A 24,306-nucleotide genomic window follows, 5' to 3' on the forward strand; every position below is an offset into this window, starting at 1 on the left:
TATATATATATATATACATGAATGATCATATGAAAACCAACCGTTCTCTATAACGATTTGTTATAATTATTTATATCCCTCAAATGGCCTCAGCGTGCCTATGGCAGTAATATAACAATAATAATAATATTTTCTTATATGTACCCCACCCATCTAGCTCGGTTGTCCCAGCCACTCTGGGCAGCTTCCAATGCATATAAAAACGTAATAAAACATCAAACATTAATAGGAACAATCTGATCCAATATTTTAAAAAGTCACAAAATAAAACAAACAAATTCCACACGCCAAAGCCAGAATCACATTTTTACAGTTGCTATCACAATAAAAGCACATTATCGTTCTAATTTACATGTTTATTATTATATAAATTATTATTATTATTATTATTGCTATTACAGCTCTTGCTAGCTGTTTTTGTTGCTGCTTCGCAACCGTTGCAATGAATAACACTACGCCAGGCATAGGCAAACTCCGGCGCTACAATTCCCATCATCCCTAGCTAACAGGACAAGTGGTCAGGGATGATGGGAATTGTAGTCCCAAATTTTGGAAAGCCGGAGTTTGCCTATGCCTGCTCCGCGCTATTTCATCCATAGCGCATCATCATCGCCTTGTGACCCAGAGCGGAGTCCTCCCTCCCAAGCAGCTTCCGATTCAGCAACCCAACGTTCTTTGCCCCGCCCCTTCGCGTTCCGAAAGGGCGGCGCGGAACGAAGATTGGCCCACGCGCCGCGCCGTCCGCCGTTGCTAAGGAGGGCCAGAGACGCGGCCTTTAGCAACGGGCCCTCTCCCGGCGCCTGTGAGGCCCCGATGGCGGCCGCCGCTAGTCCCACCGTCTTCCTTCTCATGGTCAATGGGCAGATCGAGAGCGCGCAGGTAAGCCGGGGGCGTGCAGGGGCTGCTTTTGCCCCCCTGGGGAAACGGGGGGGGGCGGGCTAGAGAGTGAAAACGCGATCTTCGTCTCCTTCACCCCTCCAGACGGTCGCCGTGGTATCTCCCGCCTGTTCTGTACCCCCAGGCCTTGGGCGGAACCAAGTCGGACAGAGGGGGGTACGACCTTTCTTTATTCCCGCGCCCCGTTTTCCACTCACCCTGCTGTTGTGCCTTTCACAGAAAGAGAGCGCCTGGCTGTGTTTTCTCCCCGGGCTTCCATCTCCCTATTGCGAGCAGCGCAACAGGCAGATACCCAACAGGTGCAGCTGCTCGTAGAAATCGGGTTGGGGTGGAGTATTGCATTGGATTTTCATTTCCTATGACTGTAATTAGAAATGCCAGCTTCTCTTGCTTCTGTGCATTAATTAGCTGCAGGGCAGGCACAAATCCCACAGGTGCAGCAATTGACGGACGCTGTCATCCTTGCATATAGCCTATAGATATAAAAGGCACTTGCATGAAACCCTCTCATGACAAAATATCAGAGCGGTGAACAGCAAGGGAAGCTTGACCGGTTGGATTTGTGCCTTAGAGTGCAGGTGTGAAAGGGTGAAGAACCTTGCATGGGAAAGGAGGGGGTGATTTCGGGGTGTCGGCAGGTATGTCTGTAGGTTCCCCAGTTCTTTGCCCCTGCATCCTTAAGCTGGAGCTGGTTTTCCATTTAAAGAGTGCTGGTGGCAGAGGAAGAAATGAAGAAAAGCTGCTGTGTTGCATTGCCTGCCCTGAGGAAAAGTGAGACAAGCACTTTGTGGCGAAAGCTTCTGCTGCAGCAGCTTTTCAGTGCATGGGAGCCCGGCCCAAGCGCTGCATTTGGCAAACCCCCACACATCAGGATGAGTATAGGGAGCTGTATGGAAAGATTCAAAGCACTTTTTTTTTTTGTTTTCAGTTCCCGGAGTTTGACGACCTCTACTGCAAGTACTGCTTCGTGTACGGTTACGACTGGGCCCCTACTTCAGTAAGTCTTTCTCCATTCATCTTGCTGCTTCCTTAACCATGTCCTCGTTTGTTCGAAAAAAGGCAAGCACAGCTGTTTTTCTGGACCGCTTGCATCAAATCCATCCATTTCTCTTTGCTGTGCTTTAAAGCCACAGAAAAGGAATCAGCATCCGCAACAGGGAAACAGAATATCCATTATCAGGGTCTACCTTTGATTGCCAAATTCAAGAGACAGCAGACAGGTTCAGGTCCTTGTAATTTTCCCAGAGGCCTCCGGCTGCTCGATTTGGGGAGAAGGATGCTGGGCCAAATAAACCTAATCCAAAACATGTGCCTTGCTACACCTGTTGAATACTAGAATCTCCCCTGCTCCCCCCCCAAAGCACCTCATTTCCCTAGCTCAGGGATTAAATAGTACCTCTGGTTTCTGAACTCTGATAATGTCACTTCTTCACCTGGATGGTGTTGTGGGCATTTCTGTTTTTTGTCAATCACATGCTGTTTTTGTGAACCTATTCAGTTTTTCAGGAAGACCTGTGGTTGTCTCCCTCTGATCTTTGGAATCTCCTTCCAAAATCTTATGTGAAAAGAAAAGGTCTGACTCCACCCTCCCTTTTCCTTACAGGGTTTGGAAGAAGGAATCTCACAGATCACTTCTAAAAACAGAGTCGCCCCGCAAGACCTGGTGTGGAATTTCCCCATTGACATCACCTTCAAGAGCACGAATCCCTTTGGCTGTAAGTAAAGTGAAGCAAGAGGGTCTTGGAGCTCGATAACCACCAACAGGAAAAGGGTGGCTGAGGTGCTCAGACCCGTGTTTCAAGTTTGGTGCATGCATGTTAGAAGAGAGATTTGGAATACAACAGATATGGAGGGCTCTAGGGGCGTGGGTGCCGCTGTGGTCTAAACCACTGAGTCTAGGGCTTGCCAATCGGAAGGTTGGCGGTTTGAATCCCTGCGACGGGGTGAGCTCCCGTTGCTCGGTTCCAGCTCCTGCCAACCTAGCAGTTTGAAAGCACGTCACAGTGCAAGTAGATAAATAGGTACCACTCTGGCGGGAAGGTAAACGGTGTTTCTGTGCACTGCTCTGGTTTGCCAGAAGCGGCTTTGTCATGCTGGTCACATGACCTGGAAGCTGTACGCTGGCTCCCTCGGCCAGTAAAGCAAGATGAGCGCTGCAACCCCAGAGTCATTCGTGACTGGACTTAACTGTCAGGGGTCCTTTACCTTTACCTTTTTATCCCACCTTTCCACCAAGGAGCTCAAAGCGGGAACAAATTGTTTTCCTCCCTCCGCATTTTAAACCTCACAACATCCCTGATGGGTAGGAAGAGTGACTGGCTCAAAGTCACACCAGTGAGTTTCAGTGGTTTGATCCCCCGTGTCCTAGTCCTGCCTCTCTAAACGCTATGTCACATCACGAAGCTTGTCTCTTTCACCTGCTGCCACAACCCCAGAGTGGCGACCCCAGAATCATCCACGACTGAACCTAATGGTCAGGGGTGCCTTTACCTTTTAGTAGCCCTTAGCAAGGCTTCAGGTTTCTGAAAGGAAAGACACAATGGATGGATCACCCCTTCTGCTTAATAAAATGGGAAGGGAAGAGGGTGTTTTCTGTCCTGAAAAAGATCTCAGAATTCTGCAGTGAGGCAACTGAAATTCTGCACCAAGCAAAGCTCGGTGCTTGCTATGAATGCTGAAAATTTAGTGCCTTTTAACACTTAACAAATAGCTGGGTTACTTATTCTGGTTTTACTAGTTACAGAGAAGGGCAAAGAGGGACTGCGGAGGAGAGTCCTGCTTATGGGTACAATTTGGGTGTCCTTCCCTCTCCATCAAGACTGGCAAGAACTGAATTCACTGAGGGAGGAACCTTCCTGCAATGCTGGGGGTTGGACTAGATGACCCTTGGGGGTACCCTTCCAACTCCACGATTCTGTGATTCCACCAGCTATGCTTCTTTTCAGCCATGCCTGTTAAGAAGGCCTGAGACCAAACATGCTTGGCAAAGTGGTCTTCTTCCCCTTACAACCCAAGACACCTCACCTCAAAGGAATAGTTGATGAATCTGGGGCCCTACGCCTGTCACAACTCCAGAAATAACACAAAATAAAACGGGCCAGCCCGTCACTTTGTGTCACTGAGCTGCTTTGCCCTGGGGGCAGGAGGAGGGTGGGGAGACACCTGGCCACCTGTTTACCCAGCAGGAATTCTTAGTCGCTGAAGGCGAGAGATACAACTTCAGAGCTGCTCTCCCACCAAGCTTCATCCATGCACCTGCAGCTGGTGCAGAAAACACAGTGGGATGCTGGTAATAGCAAGCAAGATGGGAAGAGGACCAAATCCATCACAGCACCTTTAGGTTGATGGTCCTTTTCTTTTCTCTCAAGGGCCTCAGATAGTCATAAGCGTGTACGGACCTGATCTTTTTGGGAATGACGTGGTCCGAGGCTATGGAGCGGTTCACATTCCTTTTACCCCGGGGAGGTGAGTTCATAATCACACTCCTTGACTCGGTTTGAATGTTGTTGCCTTAAGCTGTTGCACTCCTCTTCTTCTTCTTCTTCTTCTTCTTCTTCTTCTTCTTCTTCTTCTTCTTCTTCTTCTTCAAAACACAGTTTTATTGGTTTCCAATACAGTGGTGCCTCGCTAGACGAAATTAATTCATTCCACGGGTCTTTTCTTATAGCGAAAGATTCGTCTAGCGAATCCCATGGGAATGCATAGAAAAAATTTTGAATTTTTTTTTTCGCCCATAGGAACGCATTAATTGAATTTCAATGCATTCCTATGGGAAACCGCGATTCGCTAGACGAATTTTTCGTAAAACGCATTCGTCTAGCAAGGTAACCTCCGCTCGAAAAATTCTTTCGTTAAGCGGAAATTTCGTTAAGCAGGGCATTCGTTAAGCGAGGCACCACTGTATATAACAATTACAAAAGAGAGAGGAAAAGATGCAACTATATTCTTGCAGTCTCGAAAACCGGCGCCCAGAGCATGAGACGGAAGCTACCGCTGGATTATGGGAAGTCCACCAAAAAAGGAGCTGATCTCTCAGCAGAGCCATTGTGGGTGGGTCACTGAGATGACATAACCATTATTTCCTTAAAGAATAGGTCCACACACACCCCCAGCCCCCCGCGCAGTGGGTCACTGCAACATTATTTCATCCTTGTTCATTATTGACTCCAAGAAACATCAAATCTTTTTTCTTTCTGCCAAGGGGTACGTGAGGGTTTGGGCTTCGATGGGGCACGGAAAGCGCTGACTTTATTCATGTTTCTTTTCCGGGTCTTTTCTAATTGCTTCAGCCAGTTGAGCTACCAGATTTGGATATCCAAAATTCTGTTTCAGGCACAAGAGGACCATCCCAATGTTTGTTCCTGAATCGACATCCAAGCTGCAGAAGTTTACAAGGTACTGAAGAATGTGTACGATGTGGGTGAAGATTTACTGGGAAGTGTTTTTTTTATACATGTCTTGGAAGCACTATCATAGGTTCCAGTGAGCATCATCTCAGTTTCACTCAGGGTGGATAAAAATCTGATTTTTTTTAAAAAAACACGGATTTCTTTTATTTCAATTGGATTTTTTGATTTAAATTGATTTTTTTTATTTAAATCGGATTTTTTTAAATAAAATGCTTTTTGAGGAAAATATATTACCATCCAAAGGTTATTCCATCATGAAATAAAGATTAGTTTTTTAATTATGTAGAATAAGGTTGTATATGTTTAATTTTTTGGGTAAATAAATTCCATTAATCCATTCACAATGTCATGCTCTTCCAGAGGTTTTTGTAAGATTATTGGGCAGTTTCTCTGCCTACAAGATATTATCACAGGTGCTTGGTTTACTTTTGCAGTTCTCAAAACTGAATTTGACTCAGCAGAGATCACATGCCTCTTCTTCACAGCAAAAATGTTATAACATGAACAGAGTTGAGAAAAAGACCTTAATCCTATTGTTCTACAAACCTATGAATACAGAAACAACCCCTTCAGTGCTAAGTTTCAAGAAGTTCAGTGAATAGAATAGAAACAATATTTTTCTGATTGTTTGGAGTGGACAGTATTTAAGTTTTTTATGTGTAGGCTGGGCTGACAGTCTAAGTTTCTTAAAATATATATATATTGTTTTTGTTTAGCCAAATTAGTTAACAAACATGGATGTTTGTTTAAGCAAATAACATATGTTGTAATGTTATTGTTTCAGTTGAATAAATCTATTTAAATTGTTATTATTAAGGTAATGATTATTTTTCTCCTTCCTAAGTACAACAGTAAAGGTAAAGGTAAAGGGACCCCTGACCATTAGGTCCAGTCGTGACCGACTCTGGGGTTGCGCGCTCATCTCGCATTATTGGCCGAGGGAGCCGGCGTACAGCTTCCAGGTCATGTGGCCAGCATGACAAAGCCGCTTCTGGCAAACCAGTGCAGCACATGGAAACGCCATTTACCTTCCCGCTGTAGCGGTTCCTATTTATCTACTTGCATTTTGACGTGCTTTCAAACTGCTAGGTTGGCAGGAGCTGGGACCGGGCAACGGGAGCTCACCCCGTCACAGGGATTCAAACCGCCGACCTTCTGATCAGCAAGCCCTAGGCTCAGTGGTTTAACCACAGCGCCACCTGGGTCCCTACAACAGTAAAGTTGTCCAAATATGAATGATTAACCTATTAAACTGGGGATAAAAAACTAATATGAAAAGTTGTTATTCTAAAAATCTTCATCTACTTGCATATTAAAGTTATACCAGCAAGAATTAGTCTTTATGTAGAAAACTATGATTTAAATCAAGCCTTACTGACTAGTGATTTTAATCGTGATTTAAATCAAATTGATTTAAATCAAATCCACCCTGGTTTCACTTGTCCACGCTGCTGTCCCAAGTCACCTTGGGCTGCTGGGGTAGCAATATGACCTCCCTGCCACCAATTAGACGGCTTGCAAATGTAACAGCTTGATTGCACATAGGTGCCCTTTCTCTCTTTGTGCAAATCATCTATTTAATATTTAGGAGGCAAGCCACACAAATGAGGGCCCTGTGCAATTTGATATTTGAACCGAACAGTCAATCTTATACAAACTGTCCCCTGGCACAGCCTGCCAGCGGCTTGCAGCTTCTCCCTAACCACACTTGCATGCACACAACTGCTAACACTTTCCTCGCTGTGTGCTGGGTAGGAGGGGCTCGATCCCCATACATTGTAAACAACACACTGTTGGCCTGGGCTGGGGACGAGGCACAGGGGGCAGTTCAAACTGTTGGCCAGCGTGTATGAAAACTGCTAAGGACAAAATAAAGTTGTCAAAAAAAAAAATCAGAAGGGTGAGAATCGAGGAAGTCCACAAGACAATTTTAAGTAAAATGGGGGTTAAAAATATTGATTTCTTTGTTTGTATTTTGTTATGTTTTTCTCTTTGTTATTTTTTTAGTTTATGTGTAGGTGTTGTGAGGTATTTGTTTTTGTTTTTGTTGTATTATATTTTATTTTAAAATGAATAAAAAAAATTGAAAAAAAAACAAACAAACTGTTGGCCAGCTGTGGCAAAGGAAAATTTGCCAGGGGCCGAGTAAGAATAAGGAAGCAAAGGGTCATTGTTTAACGGCAGGGCTCTGGCTTTGCAAACCAAAACCTTGGCATTTCCAGGTAGAACTGGGGAAATTTCCCCACCTGAAAAAGTGGAGGGCTCCTGGCACTCATTAGGGTGGATTTGATTTAAATCAATTTGATTTAAATCACGATTTAATATTTGATTTAAATCATATTTTTTTGCGGAGAGAGTCATTCTTGCTGGTATAATATTTATAACCAGGTGAAGGTTTCATTTTTGAAATAATAAATTTTCAGAGTAGTTTTTACAGCTATATCAAAAATTACTGCTTTGGTTATACTATTAGAAATACATAGACTGATAATTATGAAATTATTGTGAGGTTTAATAAGTTAACTCTTTATATTTGGACAACTTTTCTGCTGCACTTTATTGGAAGGAGAAGAAGAAGAATTTCCTTAATAACAATTGAAACAATTTATTTAACTAAAACAATAACATGATAGCATATGTATCCATGTTTGTTAACTGATGTGGTTAAACAAGTTTTTTTAAAAAAAATTAGACTGAGTTTTAGCACACATGGAAAACTTTAAACAAATCCTTATTTCCTGGTGAATAGCCTTTGGGCTATAATGTAACTTAAATAGAAAACTACCTTTAGAAAGATTTTTCCTCCAAAAGCATTTTATTTTTAAAATCCGATTATTATTATTTTTGATTATTTTTTTTAAAAGATCATTGGTTTTTATCCACCCTGCCAGTCACTGTAGACTAGGGGTGGGAAACTGTAACCCTCCAAGCATTGTTAAGACTACAACTCCCATCAGCCCTGGCCCGCGAGGCCAGTGGTCAGAGATGAGAAGAGTTGTGGTCCAACCACTTCTAGAGAGCCACAGTTTCTCCACCCCTTGTTTAAAGCACCTTCCTATGTGGCTTCCAACAAAGCCTGGGTGCGTTTGTGGCTGGTTGAACTTGTGAGAGAGACTCTGGGATTGTGAAATTTGGGGGCTCAGTAACATTTGACAGGTTTAGGTTATGGGGGGTTCGGAACCAGTGAAATGTGAGGTTGCCTTTATGACCCGTGAACTTTCTTTTTCCTCCCAGCTGGCTTATGGGAAGACGCCCAGAGTTCACAGACCCCAAGGTCGTAGCGCAGGGAGAAGGCCGAGAAGGCAAGTGCTTGGGGAGGGAACGCTCCTTGGATGGGATGGACGCTATCTGCAGGCCAGGCCCTGCAGAGATGGAATCACAGGCAGAGCCTGTTCCCTAAAGAGCAGCGGCAAAGACCGAGCTTGAAATATTGCCCCAATTCAAGATGCAATCATGTTCAGGGCTGCTGCTCCTCCTGCAGAAGGTGTTGGCACCGGAGAATTCTTGTGGTTTAGGGGGGGGGAGAGTCCCAAGTGGGAGGTGTTCCGTGATGGAGGTACAGAAGGCAACATCTGGTTTGGTTTATAAATATACCCTGAAGCTAGAAGGGCTTTAGGGAAGGAGGAGATTGGGAGGGGAACTGCAAATAAGGAAGAAATATGCAGGGGGTTGGGCAGGATGAACCTCGAGAAGATGATAATAATAATAATAATAATAATAATAATAATAATAATAATAATAATAATAATAATAATAATTTTTTTTATTTATACCCCGCCCATCTAAGTCTGGTAGTTGTTTTCCTCTTTGACATCTGTTGGGCAGACGTTCCACAGGGCAGGCGCCACCACCGAGAAGGCCCTTCCAACTGTACCATTCTCTGATTCCAAAGCAGGCTGCGTTGTATCTGCAAATAAATATGCATCGCCAAGGGAAGACGTCCAGTGTTAGTAGGGGGGCGATGAATGTGTAGCCTCTTCCAGAGAGGCAGCACTTACTCTCCCCACCCCCCATTGAATTTTCAAGTGCTTTCTAAATGCAGTTGCATTCAGAAAAGCACACGTCGAACCACCGCCCTTCGATCTTAATGACCATTTTACGGCCTCGGCCCAGTATACCTGAAGGAGCGTCTCCACCCTCATTGTCCAGCCTGGACACTGAGGTCCAGCTCCGAGGGCCCTTTAGTGGTTCCTTCCCTGCGAGAAGTGAGGTTACAGGGAACCAGGCAGAGGGCCTTCTCAGTAGTGGCGCCCGCTCTGTGGAACGCCCTCCCATCAGATGTCAAGGAAATAAACAACTATCTGACTTTTAGAAAACATCTGGAGGCAGCCCTGTTTAGGGAAGTTTTTAATCTTTTATCGTGCTTTTAATATTCTGTTGGGAGCTGCCCAGATTGGCTGAGGAGGCCCAGCCACATGGGTGGGGTACAAGTAATAAATTATTTTTAGAGTGAAATAAACTCTCGCTGGTTTTTATTTCATTTCACTTGGTCTTCTTCCAGTGACCCGGGTGCGCTCGCAAGGCTTCGTCACCCTCTCCTTCAACGTGGTGACCAAGGACATGAAGAAGCTGGGCTACGATGTGAGCCCTGCCAGCGCGTCCAACCCCTCGCTCACGTCGGTGGCAGGCGGCATTCAAAACTACTGAACACCAGGTGGTTCCCGGCCTGCTTTGAAAGCCCGTAGGGTGAGCTGCCCCCCTGGCAAAGGTTTTTGAACTAGGGTCACTCAGCTCAGGCCTGTTGTAGTTGTCGCAGGACTAACAAGCGTGTCCCGAGGACCATTTCAAACGTTCTGTTTCCATGGTTCTAGGGCAGAGGTGCTGAGCTTATAACCTATAGCCTGTGTCTGAACCCCGTCCCCTGCCCCCCCCCCCCGCCCAAGCAATTTTGGGTCCTCCCCAAATACCAGTTTTGCCTGCAGGGACAAAATCAGCAGCAAGTAACGTGGTTAGCAGAGAGGTTTAAACTCAGCCCAGCATTGTGCCAGTTTCACCCTCTTCATATGAACTGCAGAGCGGGCTGAGTTTTCCTTCCCTCTACCCAGTGCAGCAGGGATAGCTAACATGGTTGCCTCCAGGTGACTGCATCTCCCATCATCCCTGGCCTTCTGGCCAAGCCTGATGGGAGTTGGAGTTCCGACAACCGTAGAGCACTGACAAAGGGGCATTCTACCCAAAGGAATGTAGCAGGATTCTGGAGGACACCAGGCAATGGCAGATGGCTCATGTAAGGAAGGGTTCCATGTATGTATAAATGTAGTGCAGCAGGGAGCAAGCTTGCAGGCTTTGTTTTTTAGCAGCGCAGCACTTGAAAGGATTACCTGCAGCTTAAAATGTGGTTCGTTTTTTTACACCTCACAAGCCTACACGGTAGGAGGGTTGGCTTCACTGTCGTGCCACTCAGTTTCTCGTTTCTGCTTTGAAGGGTCGGCTATCCCATTATGGCCGAGACAGAAAGTTTAGCACGCAGGAAGGGCTTACAAACTTGCCTCCTCTGTGCCAGCTACACTTAAGGCATTTGCAAGTGTTCCTCTGCCCAGCTTGCAGTTTTCTTCAGGGGAATGTTCCTGTATATTCCAAAGCACGTCCTGGCCCTAATGCTCCAACCTCCCCAAGTTAATCCTTTGCTTTTTGCACACACGTTACTCATGCTTAATGATGTTTGGAAAGTTGGAGATAAGAGAGAATCTCTTTTTCTAGTTCTCTGACCGCCCCTTCTGGCACCTGATTTATCCCATTTCATCAGTATTGCAGAGCTGGTTTAAATTAGTCCTGCAGCAAACAAGTGGGCTTAATGGCCAGCATGGATGAGGCCTGCAGGAAAGACAAGGGAAATCAAGTACAAGGGATAAGTTCGAATATTACTTGAAACTGGTTTCTTGCCGTATGGGAAGTGATATTTTAAAAATAATGCCAACACTTATTTATGAAAGCAATACCATTCGCAATTAAACAGATGAGCTTATTTAGAATTTCCTACATCAAAATTGGTGCTTTGTAAATTCCCACCAAGTTGCCCGGTGTACTTTGGAAGGGCCCTTGTACTTACACCATTTTGTACAGTTTCTTTTTAAATAAAGGATTTCCACATTTGTGGGGGCAGCTGTCTTCTTTGTAGTAATATTGTTTGCGAGTGGTGGGTTTTTTTTTAATGTAGTGGGGAAAGGAGAGTCTTCTTATCAAATAACTCTGGGTATGTCCATACATGAATGCACAGATCACTTGCCTTTATTCCTATGTATCGAGAGCACGAAACAATGATCCTTGGGACTTAATGATGTCCAAAACAAGAGATGGTGGTTTGGTTAGGGTGAAACAAACCACAGTCTGAAGGCAAGGTTTGTTCTCAACTTACCAGTCATGGTTTGTTTAGAGCAGGTTTTCCCAAACTTGGGTCTCCAGCTCCTTTTGGACTACAACTCCCATCATTCCTACCTAGCAGGACCAGGGATGATGGGAATGGCAGTCCAAAAACAACTGGGGACCAAGTTTAGGAAAGCCTGGTTTAGAGCAAAAGAAACCACTCTCCCCTGTTCGGCGACAACACAAAGCCAAGGAACATGGCTTTTGCTTCTGCTCCCTAGGGGAAAGGAGCAAAACTGGAGTGATCGGCACTTCCTCCTTCTTCTTCTTTGGCGATCACTCGCAGCTGATTAAGATTGTCTTCCATAAACACGGTTTTAACAATGAGTTGGTAAGTGACTGTGGAGGCCAATTCTGGACCCACACATCCTTCCATGGTGGGGACATTGGTTCCTGGGCGGGATTTGATCCCGGTGAGGGTTTGCCAAGCGTGCCTTCCTCTTAGCACATTTCTCCCTTGCATTCTGAGTTCAAGTGTGTTCAAAGTCTATGACACCTTTGGTAAAGGCTATTCTCCAACTGGAGCGCTCACAGGCCAGTGTTTCCCAGTTGTCAGTGTTTATACAACATTTTTTAGATTTGCCTTGAGACAGTCTTTAAACCTCTTTTGTTGACCACCAGCATTACTGTCAGAGGCGTTCTGTGGCTACTCTTGAGTAAAGACGCTCCATCTTGTCTTTCAGAGTTTTATTGTGCATATTATTTACAGTGCAAAGATATCAGCAAACATGACTGCCTAGTCCGAGTCAGAACCCCGCAATGGCTTCTTCCGGGTTCTTTCCCAGCATAAAAGCCTGGGCACCACAAAGCGCCGCCCCCTGGCCCTACGGGTGGGAGCGTGCCTCAATTCGGGCGTAGGAGGGAACGGTCTCCTTTCTGGTGGCCCGGTGTCCGACATCTCTCCAGACTCCTCCTCCCCTGGCCCTCTCTCATAGCGGGGCTGGGGCTCCGATGTCTGACAGAGCCCTCTCTCCACCCCGCTCACTTCCTCATTCCTTTCTCCTGACTTGCTGCTCGTGCTGACGCTGAGTGAGGAGCTTCTCAGGATGACAGGGGCGGCTCTCTGTATGGCGTCCCCCTGACAATTACGCTTTCCGTTTTAAAGTTCGGAATAGAGTCGTTGCTTTGGAAGACAATAATCAGGCATCCGCACAACATGACCAGTCCAACGAAGTTGATGTTGAAGAATCATTGTACCACAGCTTACCACGGCATGCAATTAAATACACCCAGAAAACCCTCGTCAAAGGGGAAAATGAGATAATACCTGGCAAAGTTTTGCGGAGATTTCAAATGGTGACAAAATTCAGCAAGCGTAGTTGCAACTGGAGCAGAAAAGAGAAGCAGTTAAATTGGTGGCTCTCTGTGCCCTTGCAAAAATAAATAATTTTGGCCTTGTTAATGTTTTCCAGTAGGGGGAGCCAGAGCTCTGTGGAAAAGCACCAGACAGTAGACAGATAATATCTGCAACATGTGTAGTCACTCGCCAATTTGAGGTTGCAAGTGTAGCACAACGAAATCGCAACACCATGTGGCATTTGCTATGTACAAATTTCCTCCCTCCAAAGAAAAGTGGCACCTAGTATCAAAGCAGTGAGAACAGGCATTTGCTTATAATGGGATATCACAGCAGGGGACACAGGGCTGGAGCAGATATTGCTCCCGCCGCCACCAAATTGGCTCTGGGCTCGTGGAATCATGTTTGTTGCTGGATGCATGCAAAAAATGGCAGCACATTAGCACTGTTTCATGGTGCCACCACCTGCAGCTACAGAAGCTCTGGCGCCTAGACGTTGAGGGTGGGGGTCCTTTCGAAACCTGCAAGGAATGAGCCAGGCAAGGTTCTAGGCCACTTCCTGTCGCCCCCAAGTCATTTCAGTCATTCTGGAGATTGCTGCTGCTTTTTGCAATAGTGGCTGTTGATGGGGTGAGGGGGCAAGGCAGCAGGGATAGAAGCGCTTGAGTGAGTCCCCATTTCCCAGTTCTTTGAGTACTTGCACAGAGGCTCCCATTGCACCCTAAAGTCACAAGGACATGCGATAGGAAAGGCAGGGAGTTTGCACCACAAACCATCACTGCATTATGGACAGCAGAATTGAGCAGGGCACTCAGGTCCAGGTAGCACTGTGTATTCTTTGGAAGAAATGCTGAATTTTAGGCAGCTTTCTGCCGTGCAGCAGATAAGAAAGGACCCCAGGGAGGAAGAGAAAAACAGGCTGGAAAGGAAAGCGTATCAGCTTTATGGAGACTGGCCAGCTCTAAGCTGGACGCTTTCACAGGCTGGGGCCAAAAATCAGAACCAGCTGAGAATCCCTTCCCTGTGGGTATAACAGAGCAGAAATCAGGCTGTCCCACACAATAACATTACTACACCAAATAGAGATTTTAAAAAATTCTGCAAAACATTTGTACAGGCTTGAAAAGGATATGAGCGAAAAGACTTTCAATGCGGAAACTTCTTATACTGTACATTTTATTTTCAAGTCAAAGCCAAAAGCAGAAATCTCTTAAGCCCGAGCGCAGAGGGTCTTCTGTGAAGGGAGATCTGGGCTATTTGCCCAGATTTTTATCCACGTTACCCAGACACCGATTGTCCTTGCATGCACATAACTTCCTGTTCTCGTATCTGGTGGCAGCTTATCATGTTGACCTTTTCAGGAAACTCCAGCTGGCTGTTCTGGGCTGCTTGCCAAGTGAGTGATGGAGAGGAGAATCACCGCAGATTTTAACACACCAAAGTGAATAATATTAAGGTTATTTTGCATTCCCTGAAACGGCAAAAGCCCCAAGCAATTGCATTCTCTATCCAGACGAACTGTTACGAATTAGGTGACAGTGACACCAGGTCCGTCCAGGTTCCTAACAAGAACCTAGAGATTCAGCAGCAAGGAGATGAAATACCCAATTTTTAAAAGCATGCATACAGTTTGGGAGTAGCAAATGGAAGGGGGAGAATCAGAATAGGGCAAAGGCACTGTGCAATACATCGTATTTTTGTTTGGCTATAAAGCCCAGAAGTGTATACAACTCCTTTTCAGGAAATCAAATCAACTTTGATAGTTTCAACTTCGATAGTTGCAAAATAAGTTTATGGAATGCTCTCCCCAGGGAGGTTCACCTGGCACCTTCATTATACACCTTTAGGCACCAGGCAAAAACGCTTCTCTTTAACCAGGTCTTTGGCTGATGTCCAATGCCCTGTTAAAATGTGTTGGGGAGGGGGGATTGTTTTGTTTTCGTTTTTATTATGTATTTTGTGATTTTATGTTGCAACCACTCTGAGTGAGACCTGCGAGTATAGGGTGGTATGCAAATTTTATAAATAATATTTTTTAAAAAAACAGAACCACGTCCCCAATATGAAAAGTCAAATAAGAGTAGAATCCTCAAAGGGTTTGCTAAACAACTATCTTAGGACTGGTACATCGTTCGAGAACTGCTGCTTCTGACAGACAGCTTGTCTGTGCTGAGGATACCATTCAGCTTCAACAACCTTCATCAACCTGGCACAACGACAACTGTCAGGTGAGAGTTGTAATCCAAAGGATCTGGAGGACATCAGGTGTGGGGAAGGCTAAAAGAGAACTTCTCCTCGCTCACAAAACATTGTGGGCATGTTCAGCTGTGAGACATCCAGTCTTGAGTGGGCAGGTGAGTTATGTACCTGGGGTGAGCCAGCCGAAAAGCAGAGGAGGAGGAGAACCAGAAAGTCACTACCCAAGGTGGTGGAGAATTGGCATCTGGACCAGGCTTATGAAAGGGGAACACACACACAAAAATGCCTTATACAGTGGTGCCTTGGTTCTCAAACGCCGAAAAACCAGAAGTAAGTGTTCCGGTTTTCGAACATTGAACGTTTGGTGCGGCTGTCGGCTATTGTTTCTGGGGCACCTGCACCAATCAGAAGCTGTGCCTTGGTTTCCAAACATTTTGGAAGTCGAACGGATTTTAAGTTTGGCACTTTTGTTTCTGCTATTTATTTTGCGTTTTTGTTTTTGAGGCTTTTTCGGTTAATCTGTTTTTGTGACTCTGTGGAACCCAGTTCCGCTACTGATTTATTGATTGTGTGACTGCAGGAATGGATAAAAGCCCCTCATGCAAACAATGACACATTAGTGCAGGTAAGAAAAAAATAATTATAATTTTTATCATCTACAATACAGTTTTATTTATTTTATAGTACAGTACATTACTGCGGATCAATGGTATTGTTAGATAGTAAAACTCATTTTAAATTGCTGTTTTAGGGGTTGTGTTTTTAAAAGTCTGGAACGGATTAATCCATTTTGCATTAATTTCTATCTATGGGAAAGCGCGCCTTGGTTTTGGAATGCTTTGGTTTTGGAATGGACTTCCGGAACGGATTAAGTTTGAGAACCAAGGTACCACTGCACAGCAGGTTGGGCAGGTTGCCCAGTGCTGCTCCATTGTAACTGGCTCTCCAAGGTTTTAGACTAAGAAAGCCTTTCGCTGGAACTGACAGTGCCTGGCACCTTCTGAACGTAAAGAAGAAAAGGACAGCCAAAATGATGAAGGGGGCGGCGAGGAAAAGTTGCAGCCCTTGGGACCATCCAGTTTAGAGAAAAGGCAACCAAGAGGTGGCAGGATGGGAAATTATGTAGGATGGGAAATTATGGAGGAAGTGGGCAGAGTATTTTCTCTCTCTAATAATTAGCAGGTGGCGCTGTGGGTTAAACCACAGAGCCTAGGGCTTGCCGATCAGAAGGTTGGCGGTTCGAATCCCTGCGACGGGGTGAGCTCCCGTTGCTTGGTCCCAGCTCCTGCCAACCTAGAAGTTCGAAAGCACGTCAAAGTGCAAGTAGATAAATAGGAACTGCTATGTTTCCATGTGCTGCTCTGGTTTGCCAGAAGCGGCTTAGTCATGCTGGCCACATGACCTGGAAGCTGTACGCCGGCTCCCTCGGCCAATAAAGCGAGATGAGCACTGCAACCCCAGAGTCGGTCACGACTGGACCTAATGATCAGGGGTCCCTTTACCTAACTTTATCTAATAATTAGTACCCAGGACATCCAATGATTTTGGAAGATTCAGTATAAACTATGGAACTCACTCCCACAGGAAGCAGCGGCAGCCACCAACTCAGATGGCTTTGAAAGAGGACTGGACCAGATTCAAGGAGGAGAGGGCTATCGTTTGCCACTAGCCATGCTGGCTATGCTCTGCCTCTATGGTTGGAGGCAGTGATGCTTCTGCATCTTCTTCTTTTTTGGCGATCACTCGTAGTCAAGTAAGATTGTCTTCCATAAATACCTTTTCAGGTTTTTAAAGTGAGTCTTTGACCGTGGAGGCCAATTCTGGATCCACACTTCCTTCCACAGTGGGGACATAGGTTTCTGGGCGGGAGTTTATCATGGTAAGGGTTTGCCAAGCGAACCTTCCTCTTAACACATTTCTCCCTTGCGTCCTGAGTTCAAGTGTCTTCAAAGCCCCATGACACCTTCAGTAAAGGCTGTTTTCCAATTGGAGCGCTCACAGGCCAGTGTTTCCCAGTTGTTGGCATTTATACTACATCTTTAAAGATTTGCCTTGAGAGAGTCTTTAAACTTCTTTTGTCGACCACCAGCATTACACTTTCCATTTTTAAGTTCAGAATAGAGTAGTTGCTTCGGAAGATGGTAATCAGGCATCCACACAACATAACCAGTCCAACTGCATACCAGTTGCTGGAAACTGCAGGAGGGAAGATGGCTCTGGCACTCGAATCCTACTTCCCAGGGGTGTCTGGTTGGCCACTGTGAGAACAGGTAGGTCCACTGGCCTGATCTGGCAGCAAGCTCTTCTTACATGTGCTCCTTACTCAACTACAGGCCCTCTCTGCCCCAAAGCGATGGTACAAATGTAGCAGAGATCTATTCACCCATCTAGCAAAGCTTGTCAGAACTAAAATGTCTTCAATTGTTTCCCGAGAGCGCAGATTGTGGGTGCCTGCGTCTCGACAGGGGTGCTATTCTAAAGAACCAGGAAGCTACCCTGAAAACCCTGCTCCAAATTATTGTGAAATGGACTTCTGTGATTTTTGGAAGATCTCCTGCAGATCTTGAAGCAGCTCTCCTGCAGACCACAGTGAATAAGGTGCATAGGAGATAAGGTAAAAGGTAAATGTAAAAGACCCCTGGGTGGTTAACAACTGGGTTGTTGCGCTCATCTCGCTTTCAGGCCGAGGGAGCCAGCGTTTGTCCACAGACAGCTTTCCGGGTCATGTGGCCAGCATGACTAAACCACTTCTGGCGCAACAGAACACTGTGATGGAAACCAGAGTGCACAGAAACGCTGTTTACCTTCCCACCACAGCGGTACCTATTTATCTACTTGCTCTGATGTGCTTTCGAACTGCTAGGTTGGGAGCTGGGACAGGGCAACGGGAGCTCACCCCATCGCAGGGATTAGAACCGCCAACCTTCTGATCGGCAAGCCCAAGAGGCTCAGTGGTTTAGACTACAGCGCCACCCGCGTCCCAGCATAGGAGATAAGGCAGCCTCAAAGTACGGTAACTTGGTCCTGCACTTTGTAGGGCCTCACAAGTTAGTACCAAAATTCTGGTCTTGACCTGGTACACATGGATATGCTGGCTCCTGGACATATGAACCAGCCTATTAATCCATTTCAGCGCAATTAAACAGCTCTTTGGTGAATAGAATTGGAATCTGACTCGTAATTGCTCTCGCTATACTTGCAACGAAGCCAACAAAAAAGTAATTCACCTGCCTGCCCGCCCCCACCCCCAGCAAAATTCCTGTTACAGTAACCGGGATATTTTGCCTGCTAGGTTTGGATCTAGTACCGCTACCTGCAAAGAGCAAAAGAGAGGCTTCACCGGCATAGGCATGCTGCTGCAATAAAGAGAGGGCAAGAAACAGGACAGGCAGAGAGAACTGTCACTAAGGAGAGGAATAAATTAAAATAGGAATTGCAACAGGAGAACATGGAGGGGTGGGGGACAAAACTTTCCAAACAAGTTATGTTGAGAACAGGCGAGAAAATGTTCCGCTTTAAGAACAGGAAGAGTCAGAACCTGGGTTTTGGGGGGGGGGGCGGAGGGTGACAGGCAGATTTGCTGCTATGTCAGGCTTGGAAACAGATGGCTTTGATCATAAATTCATTGCAGAAACAAAACAAAAAAGAACCTGATGCAAAATTAATCATTAAGCGGGGGACTGAGCGCAGCCACATTCTCCTGGGGACTAGAGATTGCAGCAATATCCATCCGGTTCATTTCCCATCCCTCCAGTGCACTGAAGTGGGGATAAAGCACTCAAGGTTGGGTTCAAATCCCCGCTTGGCCATGAAGCTCACTGGGTGGCCTCGGGCAAGGCACTTTCATCTCAGTCTGCCCTATCCTACCAGGGCTGCCTTGAGGATGAAAGGGGGGTTAGGGGAACACCCACACAGGTCACCGTGTGCTCCTTGGAAGGCTCCCAAGACAAACACGAAATGTAATTTCAAGTGTTTCCTGAGTTTCTGTCGCCCAGACTCTGGCTTGCATCTCTTCCAGACACTGCTACCTCCCACACTGAGCAGGGCATGACCGTGTCAGCGCTCTCAAAAACAGCAGGGATTTCTTCGCAGAATGAAAGAGCAGGCCTGGTGGCTCAGAGCCAAAGGCACATCTAGTCCAGAAAAGGGGAGCAATTTGGAGATATAGGTAAAAGGAGGAAATAAACGCAGGTATGTCTAAAATAATGCACAGTGGAGAGAAAGTGGGTGGGGTTTTCCTCCTTTTCATTATGAGAACTCAGGGACATCCAGGCGGATGTTGGGAGATTCAAGACAGACCAATTTAAGTGCTTCTTCACACAGCACAGAGTTAAACTGTGGAATTTGCTCTCAACTTTCATACCCTCCAACATTTCTCCAATGAAAATAGGGACGTCCTATTCCATGATAGTTATAATATTTTTATTATTTATACCCCACCCACCTGACTGGGTTGCCCCAGCCACTCTAGGCAGCTTCCAACATATATAAAAACATTATAAAACATTAAACCTTTTTTTTAAAAAAACTTCCCTATACAGGGCTGCCTTCAGATGCCTTTTAAAGGATGTATAGTTTTCTCTCCTTGGCTCAGGGGGATCACATAACTCCATACCCTCCAATGAAAATAAAGACATCCTACCATACCCTCCAACATTTCTCTGATGAAAATAGGGACCTCAAACAGAAAAGCAGGACATTCTGGGATCAAATCAGAAACCGGGAAGGCTTCTGTAAATATGGGACTGTCCCTGGAAAATAGGTACCCTTGGAAGGTCTGAAATTTTGGATGGCTTTAAAAAAGCATTTAGACAAATTCACTGCTGCTAAACCTTCTCCTACGATTGATCCTACGATACTACTCGTGCTCGTCGCAAACACCTCCAATCCACTGTCCCAATGCCAGCATAAGCCGCCAATCGTCTGCCCAATTGCTGTAGCATCAGCCACTCAAGCCCAGCCCTTGCTCAGAGTTGTTGAATGGATGCTCTATGGCAGGCACGTCCAACAGGTAGATCGTGATCACTGGTAGATCACGGGCTCCCCTCAAAGAAGCTCAACAACTCAACTTCCGGTTTTGCCGCGGATCGTTTCACGGGCAGGAAAGAGGAGTTCCGTAACTCCCCTAACTTTTGCTGGCAAAGGGGGGGTTCCGCGTGGCTAGCGGACCCCAAGAAAGGTCGGGGAGGCGATCCCCGACCGAACGGTCGGTCATGCCTGTGTGTTCTCTTGCTATCCCGCGCGTACGGCAGAGGAGAAGAAGAGACCGGGGCACTGCGATGCAGTAAGAACATCGCGGCCAGCAAAGAAGCCAAAACGCACCCGAACGATCACGCCGGTAAAATTCCTTTTATTTTAACCCCAGTGAACACCCCGGGCGTAAATTGACTTTGGAGAGAAGGGACATAAAAACGCCGAGAGCGTCCCACCCCGCGCGGTCAGAGACAGTGGAAAAAAAAAACTTAAAAAACGTAGCGGGGGAGAAGGGAAAGAACGAACTGAAATCTTTTGATTAAGTGACGTTACCGGGGGATAAATCAGTGTTTTATTTATGGGGGATTGCATATGGACTAAAATATAGGAACCTGCTGGACTTTGAACTGACTGGAACGCACACACACAAGTCTAGAGTCACGTAACAAAGTGGCGAAAAGGGAGGAGGGGATACATTCAAGGTATGAAAATGGCGACAGAGTTACAAACAGTATGACTAAGCAGACAAAGCGTCAGAGAATTGGGAAGTGACGTTGTGCTTGCCACTACGAACGCTTGATAGTTAAAGAGACGTTGTCCCTCAGACGCTGTCCCTCAGTTAAAGAGACGCAACACTAGTAAAGAGAGGCAACAAAGCGACAGTCAGCAGGCTCCATTATATCCACCAGATCTAGCGACCTCTCTCCACCAATAAGCAAGAACGACACCGTGTGGTGAAATAAAGCCATGCCACAGGAAAATAAGAAATTGGAGAAAGTGAAGAAATTAAATGCTGATGGTGCAACACAAAGAAGGATATCATTTTCAGACCAAGAAATGGAACTCAAAGAACTGATTCTGAGTCTAAAGAGTGACATAAGCGAAATAAAACATGACCTGGCAGAAATTAAGACTGAGATGAGTGAAAGAGTGAAAACCCTGGAGGATAAGGTGGAAAAGGTTGAAGAGAAATATGAAATCATTGCAAAGGACACCCAGGAAACCAAAAACCACCTGCAAAAATTAGAGGAGACCACAAACAAGTCGACAGAAATTATTCAAGAACTCCAATCTAAAAACCAAACCATAGAGAATACGCTAGAAAAAATCACCAAGGAAAAAAGAGGTGGCAAGAAGGAAATGGAAAATTTAAGGAAAGATGTCGACAATCAAAAGGCGGCATTTGAAGCCCAACAAGATGCCCTTGCCCTTATGCAAATGAAATTAAGAGAGAAAACTCTGAGATTTCGGAACATACCAGAGCTACCACATGAGAACATAGAACATAGAGTGATTACAGCCCTGGCTAATTGGCTACAAATAGAAGAATCCGATATAGAATCAAGAATTGAAGAGGCCTTCAGGATTAACTCTAGAAAAGCAAGAATGAACAATTGGCCAGGGGACTGTTTAGTGTCGTTCACGACGTTATGGCTCAGAAATAAAATTTTACGGACTAAAGGGAAAAGGAAACTAATGATGGATGGCGCTGAGATAGTGGTTATGAAGGAGATTCCACCACATCTGCTACAAAAAAGGAAAAAAATATCAATTTTTGACTAAACACTTGCAAGCAAAAAAGATCTTCTTTAAATGGGAATACCCAGAGGGTCTTTCACTCTCCTACAAGGGAAGATGGAGAAAGTTTGAGACACCAGACACTGCTGACAGATTTTACAGGACTTACTCGCAGCAATTAGGGGGAGAAAGGAACAGAGAGACTAAAGAAAGACAAGAACTAAGAGAGGAAGAAACAGACGTTGAAGTGGAAGATGAAGAGGGGGAAGCAGAGATAAGTGACCTGGATGATGTTGATGAAGAGGGAGCGACTGGAAATTGAATACCTCTGACAAAGCTTTCCTCGGCTGACTTATTCTTTTTAGAATGGACACTTTTACAGGCTATAAACATTTCTTCTTTCCATTTTTTTTCTTTATTTCTTCCATCTTTTTTTCTTTTTTTCTTTTCTCTTCTAAAAGCCTAACCTATCGTATTGAATAAACATGAGTCTTAAAGTAATTTCTTGGAATATTAATGGATTAAATAATAAAAAGAAGAGGAACAGGACAAGCCATATCTTGAAAAAAGAAAACTGGGATGTGATATGTCTCCAGGAGACTCACGTAAACAAAAAACATGAAAGGGTGCTAAAAAATGAGAAATTGGGATTAGAATTTGTAACTTCAGATATGAAAAAGAAAAGAGGAGTAGTTATCTATATAAAAAGCAAATGGAATCCAGAATTATTATGGATGGACAAAAAAGGTAGGATAGTAATAGTAAAAACCCAGATCGAGGGAGAAAACTGGATCTGGGCCGGGGTTTACGCCCCGAATGGCAGCAAAGTAACCTTTTTTAAAGAATTAGAGGACCAATTGATGAACTATCATGGTGACAAAATTATACTTTTAGGAGATCTGAATGGCATCAACAATCCGATCTTAGATAAATCAGGCCCTTCTCGGAAGAAAAAACAAAACAAATTTCCAAAAATTTTTGACGAATTGACGGAAAATTTAAGTTTGGTGGATGCCTGGAGGCATAAACATCCCTTTCAGAAAGGCTTTACCTATTTCTCACACAGGCACCAAGTAGCCTCCAGGATAGACGCTATTTGGATTCCCAGGGAGTTTACTTTGAGGTTGACAAAAGCAGATATAGGCCCACAAACGCTGTCGGACCACAATCCGGTAATGATAACGTTGGCTCCAGAGATAAAGGATAAAAGATGGAGGTTAAATGTTTTCTTGTTAAAAAACCCAAAAGTAATACAAGGGGCCTTAAAACAATTTAAAGATTACCTGGATACAAACAATGGGGGAGAGGTGGATCCCACTATAGTCTGGGATGCAGGGAAAGCGGTGATGCGAGGGTTCTTCATCCAACAAAATCTAAAGTTGAGGAGAATTAGAGAGGAAAGGTAGAGTAATTTGTTACAAGAAATTAGAAAGAAGGAGAAAAAATTAATTTCAAAGGGAAACGAATCCATAAAATATGAGTTAAAAGTTCTAAAATCGGAATATGAGAAATTAATTGATTACGAATTGGAACAAAATTTACAATTTTGGAAATACAAAAAATTTAAATGGGCAAATAAGCCAAGCAAATTATTAACATGGCAACTAAAGAAAAGACAAAAAGAGAAAATCATTAATAAGATTGTATTCGAAGATAGAACCCTTGAAAGGCCAAAAGAGATCTTAAAAGCATTCCAAAAACATTATGAATTAGTGTACCAGAAAGAAGGCACGAACATGCAGAGAATAGAAGATTATATTAAAAAACATAAATTGCCACCTATACCGTCAGACAAATTAAAAGCACTAAACAAAGAAATATCAGTAGAGGAAATAAAGGAAACCCTGAAAACGATGAAAAACGGAAAAGCCCCTGGTACTGATGGTCTTCCAACTGAATTCTACAAAACACTGGAAAAGATAATGTTGGTCCCCCTGAAGGAATTATTTAATACAATACTAGAAAAAGGTATTATTCCGCAATCCTGGGAAGAGGCACAAATCATATTAATTCCAAAATCGAAAGCAGAAGTGGTAACACCAAACGACTTTAGACCAATTTCACTTCTAAATAGTGATTATAAAATATTTGCAAAATTGCTAGCGAACAGATTGTCCACTATACTTGAAGACATAATACAGAAAGATCAAGTCGGTTTTGTGAAAGGTAGATTTGCAAAAGACAACATAAGAAATGTTATTAATATTATTGAATATTTAGAGAATAGAAGAGATAAACAAGCTGCAATCCTATCTGTGGATGCGGAAAAGGCCTTTGATAGGGTGGCCTGGGACTTCATGTTAAAACTGTTAGAAGATTTGAATTTGGGAGAGAGATTAGAAAAAGCAATAAAGGCCATCTATAAATCACAGAATGCTAGATTAATCATAAACGGAAGATTTACCAACAAAATTAACATTTTGAGGGGAA

The 24,306-nt window shown here is 44.6% G+C and overlaps 1 protein-coding gene across 1 annotated transcript; it reads left to right on the forward strand.

Moving 5' to 3' along the window:
• Positions 1 to 654: 654 nt before the first annotated feature.
• On the forward strand, positions 655 to 11,413 carry B9D1 (B9 domain containing 1). The gene is made up of 7 exons (XM_035132116.3): positions 655 to 879; positions 1,826 to 1,894; positions 2,501 to 2,612; positions 4,266 to 4,362; positions 5,230 to 5,292; positions 8,541 to 8,608; positions 9,808 to 11,413. The coding sequence occupies exons 1-7, from the start codon at positions 814 to 816 to the stop codon at positions 9,951 to 9,953; spliced, it is 621 nt and encodes a 206-aa protein (XP_034988007.1). The 5' UTR covers positions 655 to 813; the 3' UTR covers positions 9,954 to 11,413.
• Positions 11,414 to 24,306: the final 12,893 nt, after the last annotated feature.

Source organism: Zootoca vivipara, chromosome 13 (genome assembly GCF_965207765.1).
Source record: "Zootoca vivipara chromosome 13, rZooViv2.hap1.1, whole genome shotgun sequence".
Lineage (NCBI taxonomy): Eukaryota > Metazoa > Chordata > Lepidosauria > Squamata > Lacertidae > Zootoca > Zootoca vivipara.

What these genes read in the sequence shown, in the direction of transcription:
- B9D1 (XM_035132116.3), top strand. Translation starts at nt 814, where the DNA reads ATGGCGGCCGCCGCTAGTCCCACCGTCTTCCTTCTCATGGTCAATGGG. An exon ending in ACGACTGGGCCCCTACTTCA is followed by an intron (nt 1,895 to 2,500) that starts GTAAGTCTTTCT and finishes TTTTCCTTACAG; the next exon opens with GGTTTGGAAGAAGGAATCTC. An exon ending in GAGCACGAATCCCTTTGGCT is followed by an intron (nt 2,613 to 4,265) that starts GTAAGTAAAGTG and finishes TTTTCTCTCAAG; the next exon opens with GGCCTCAGATAGTCATAAGC.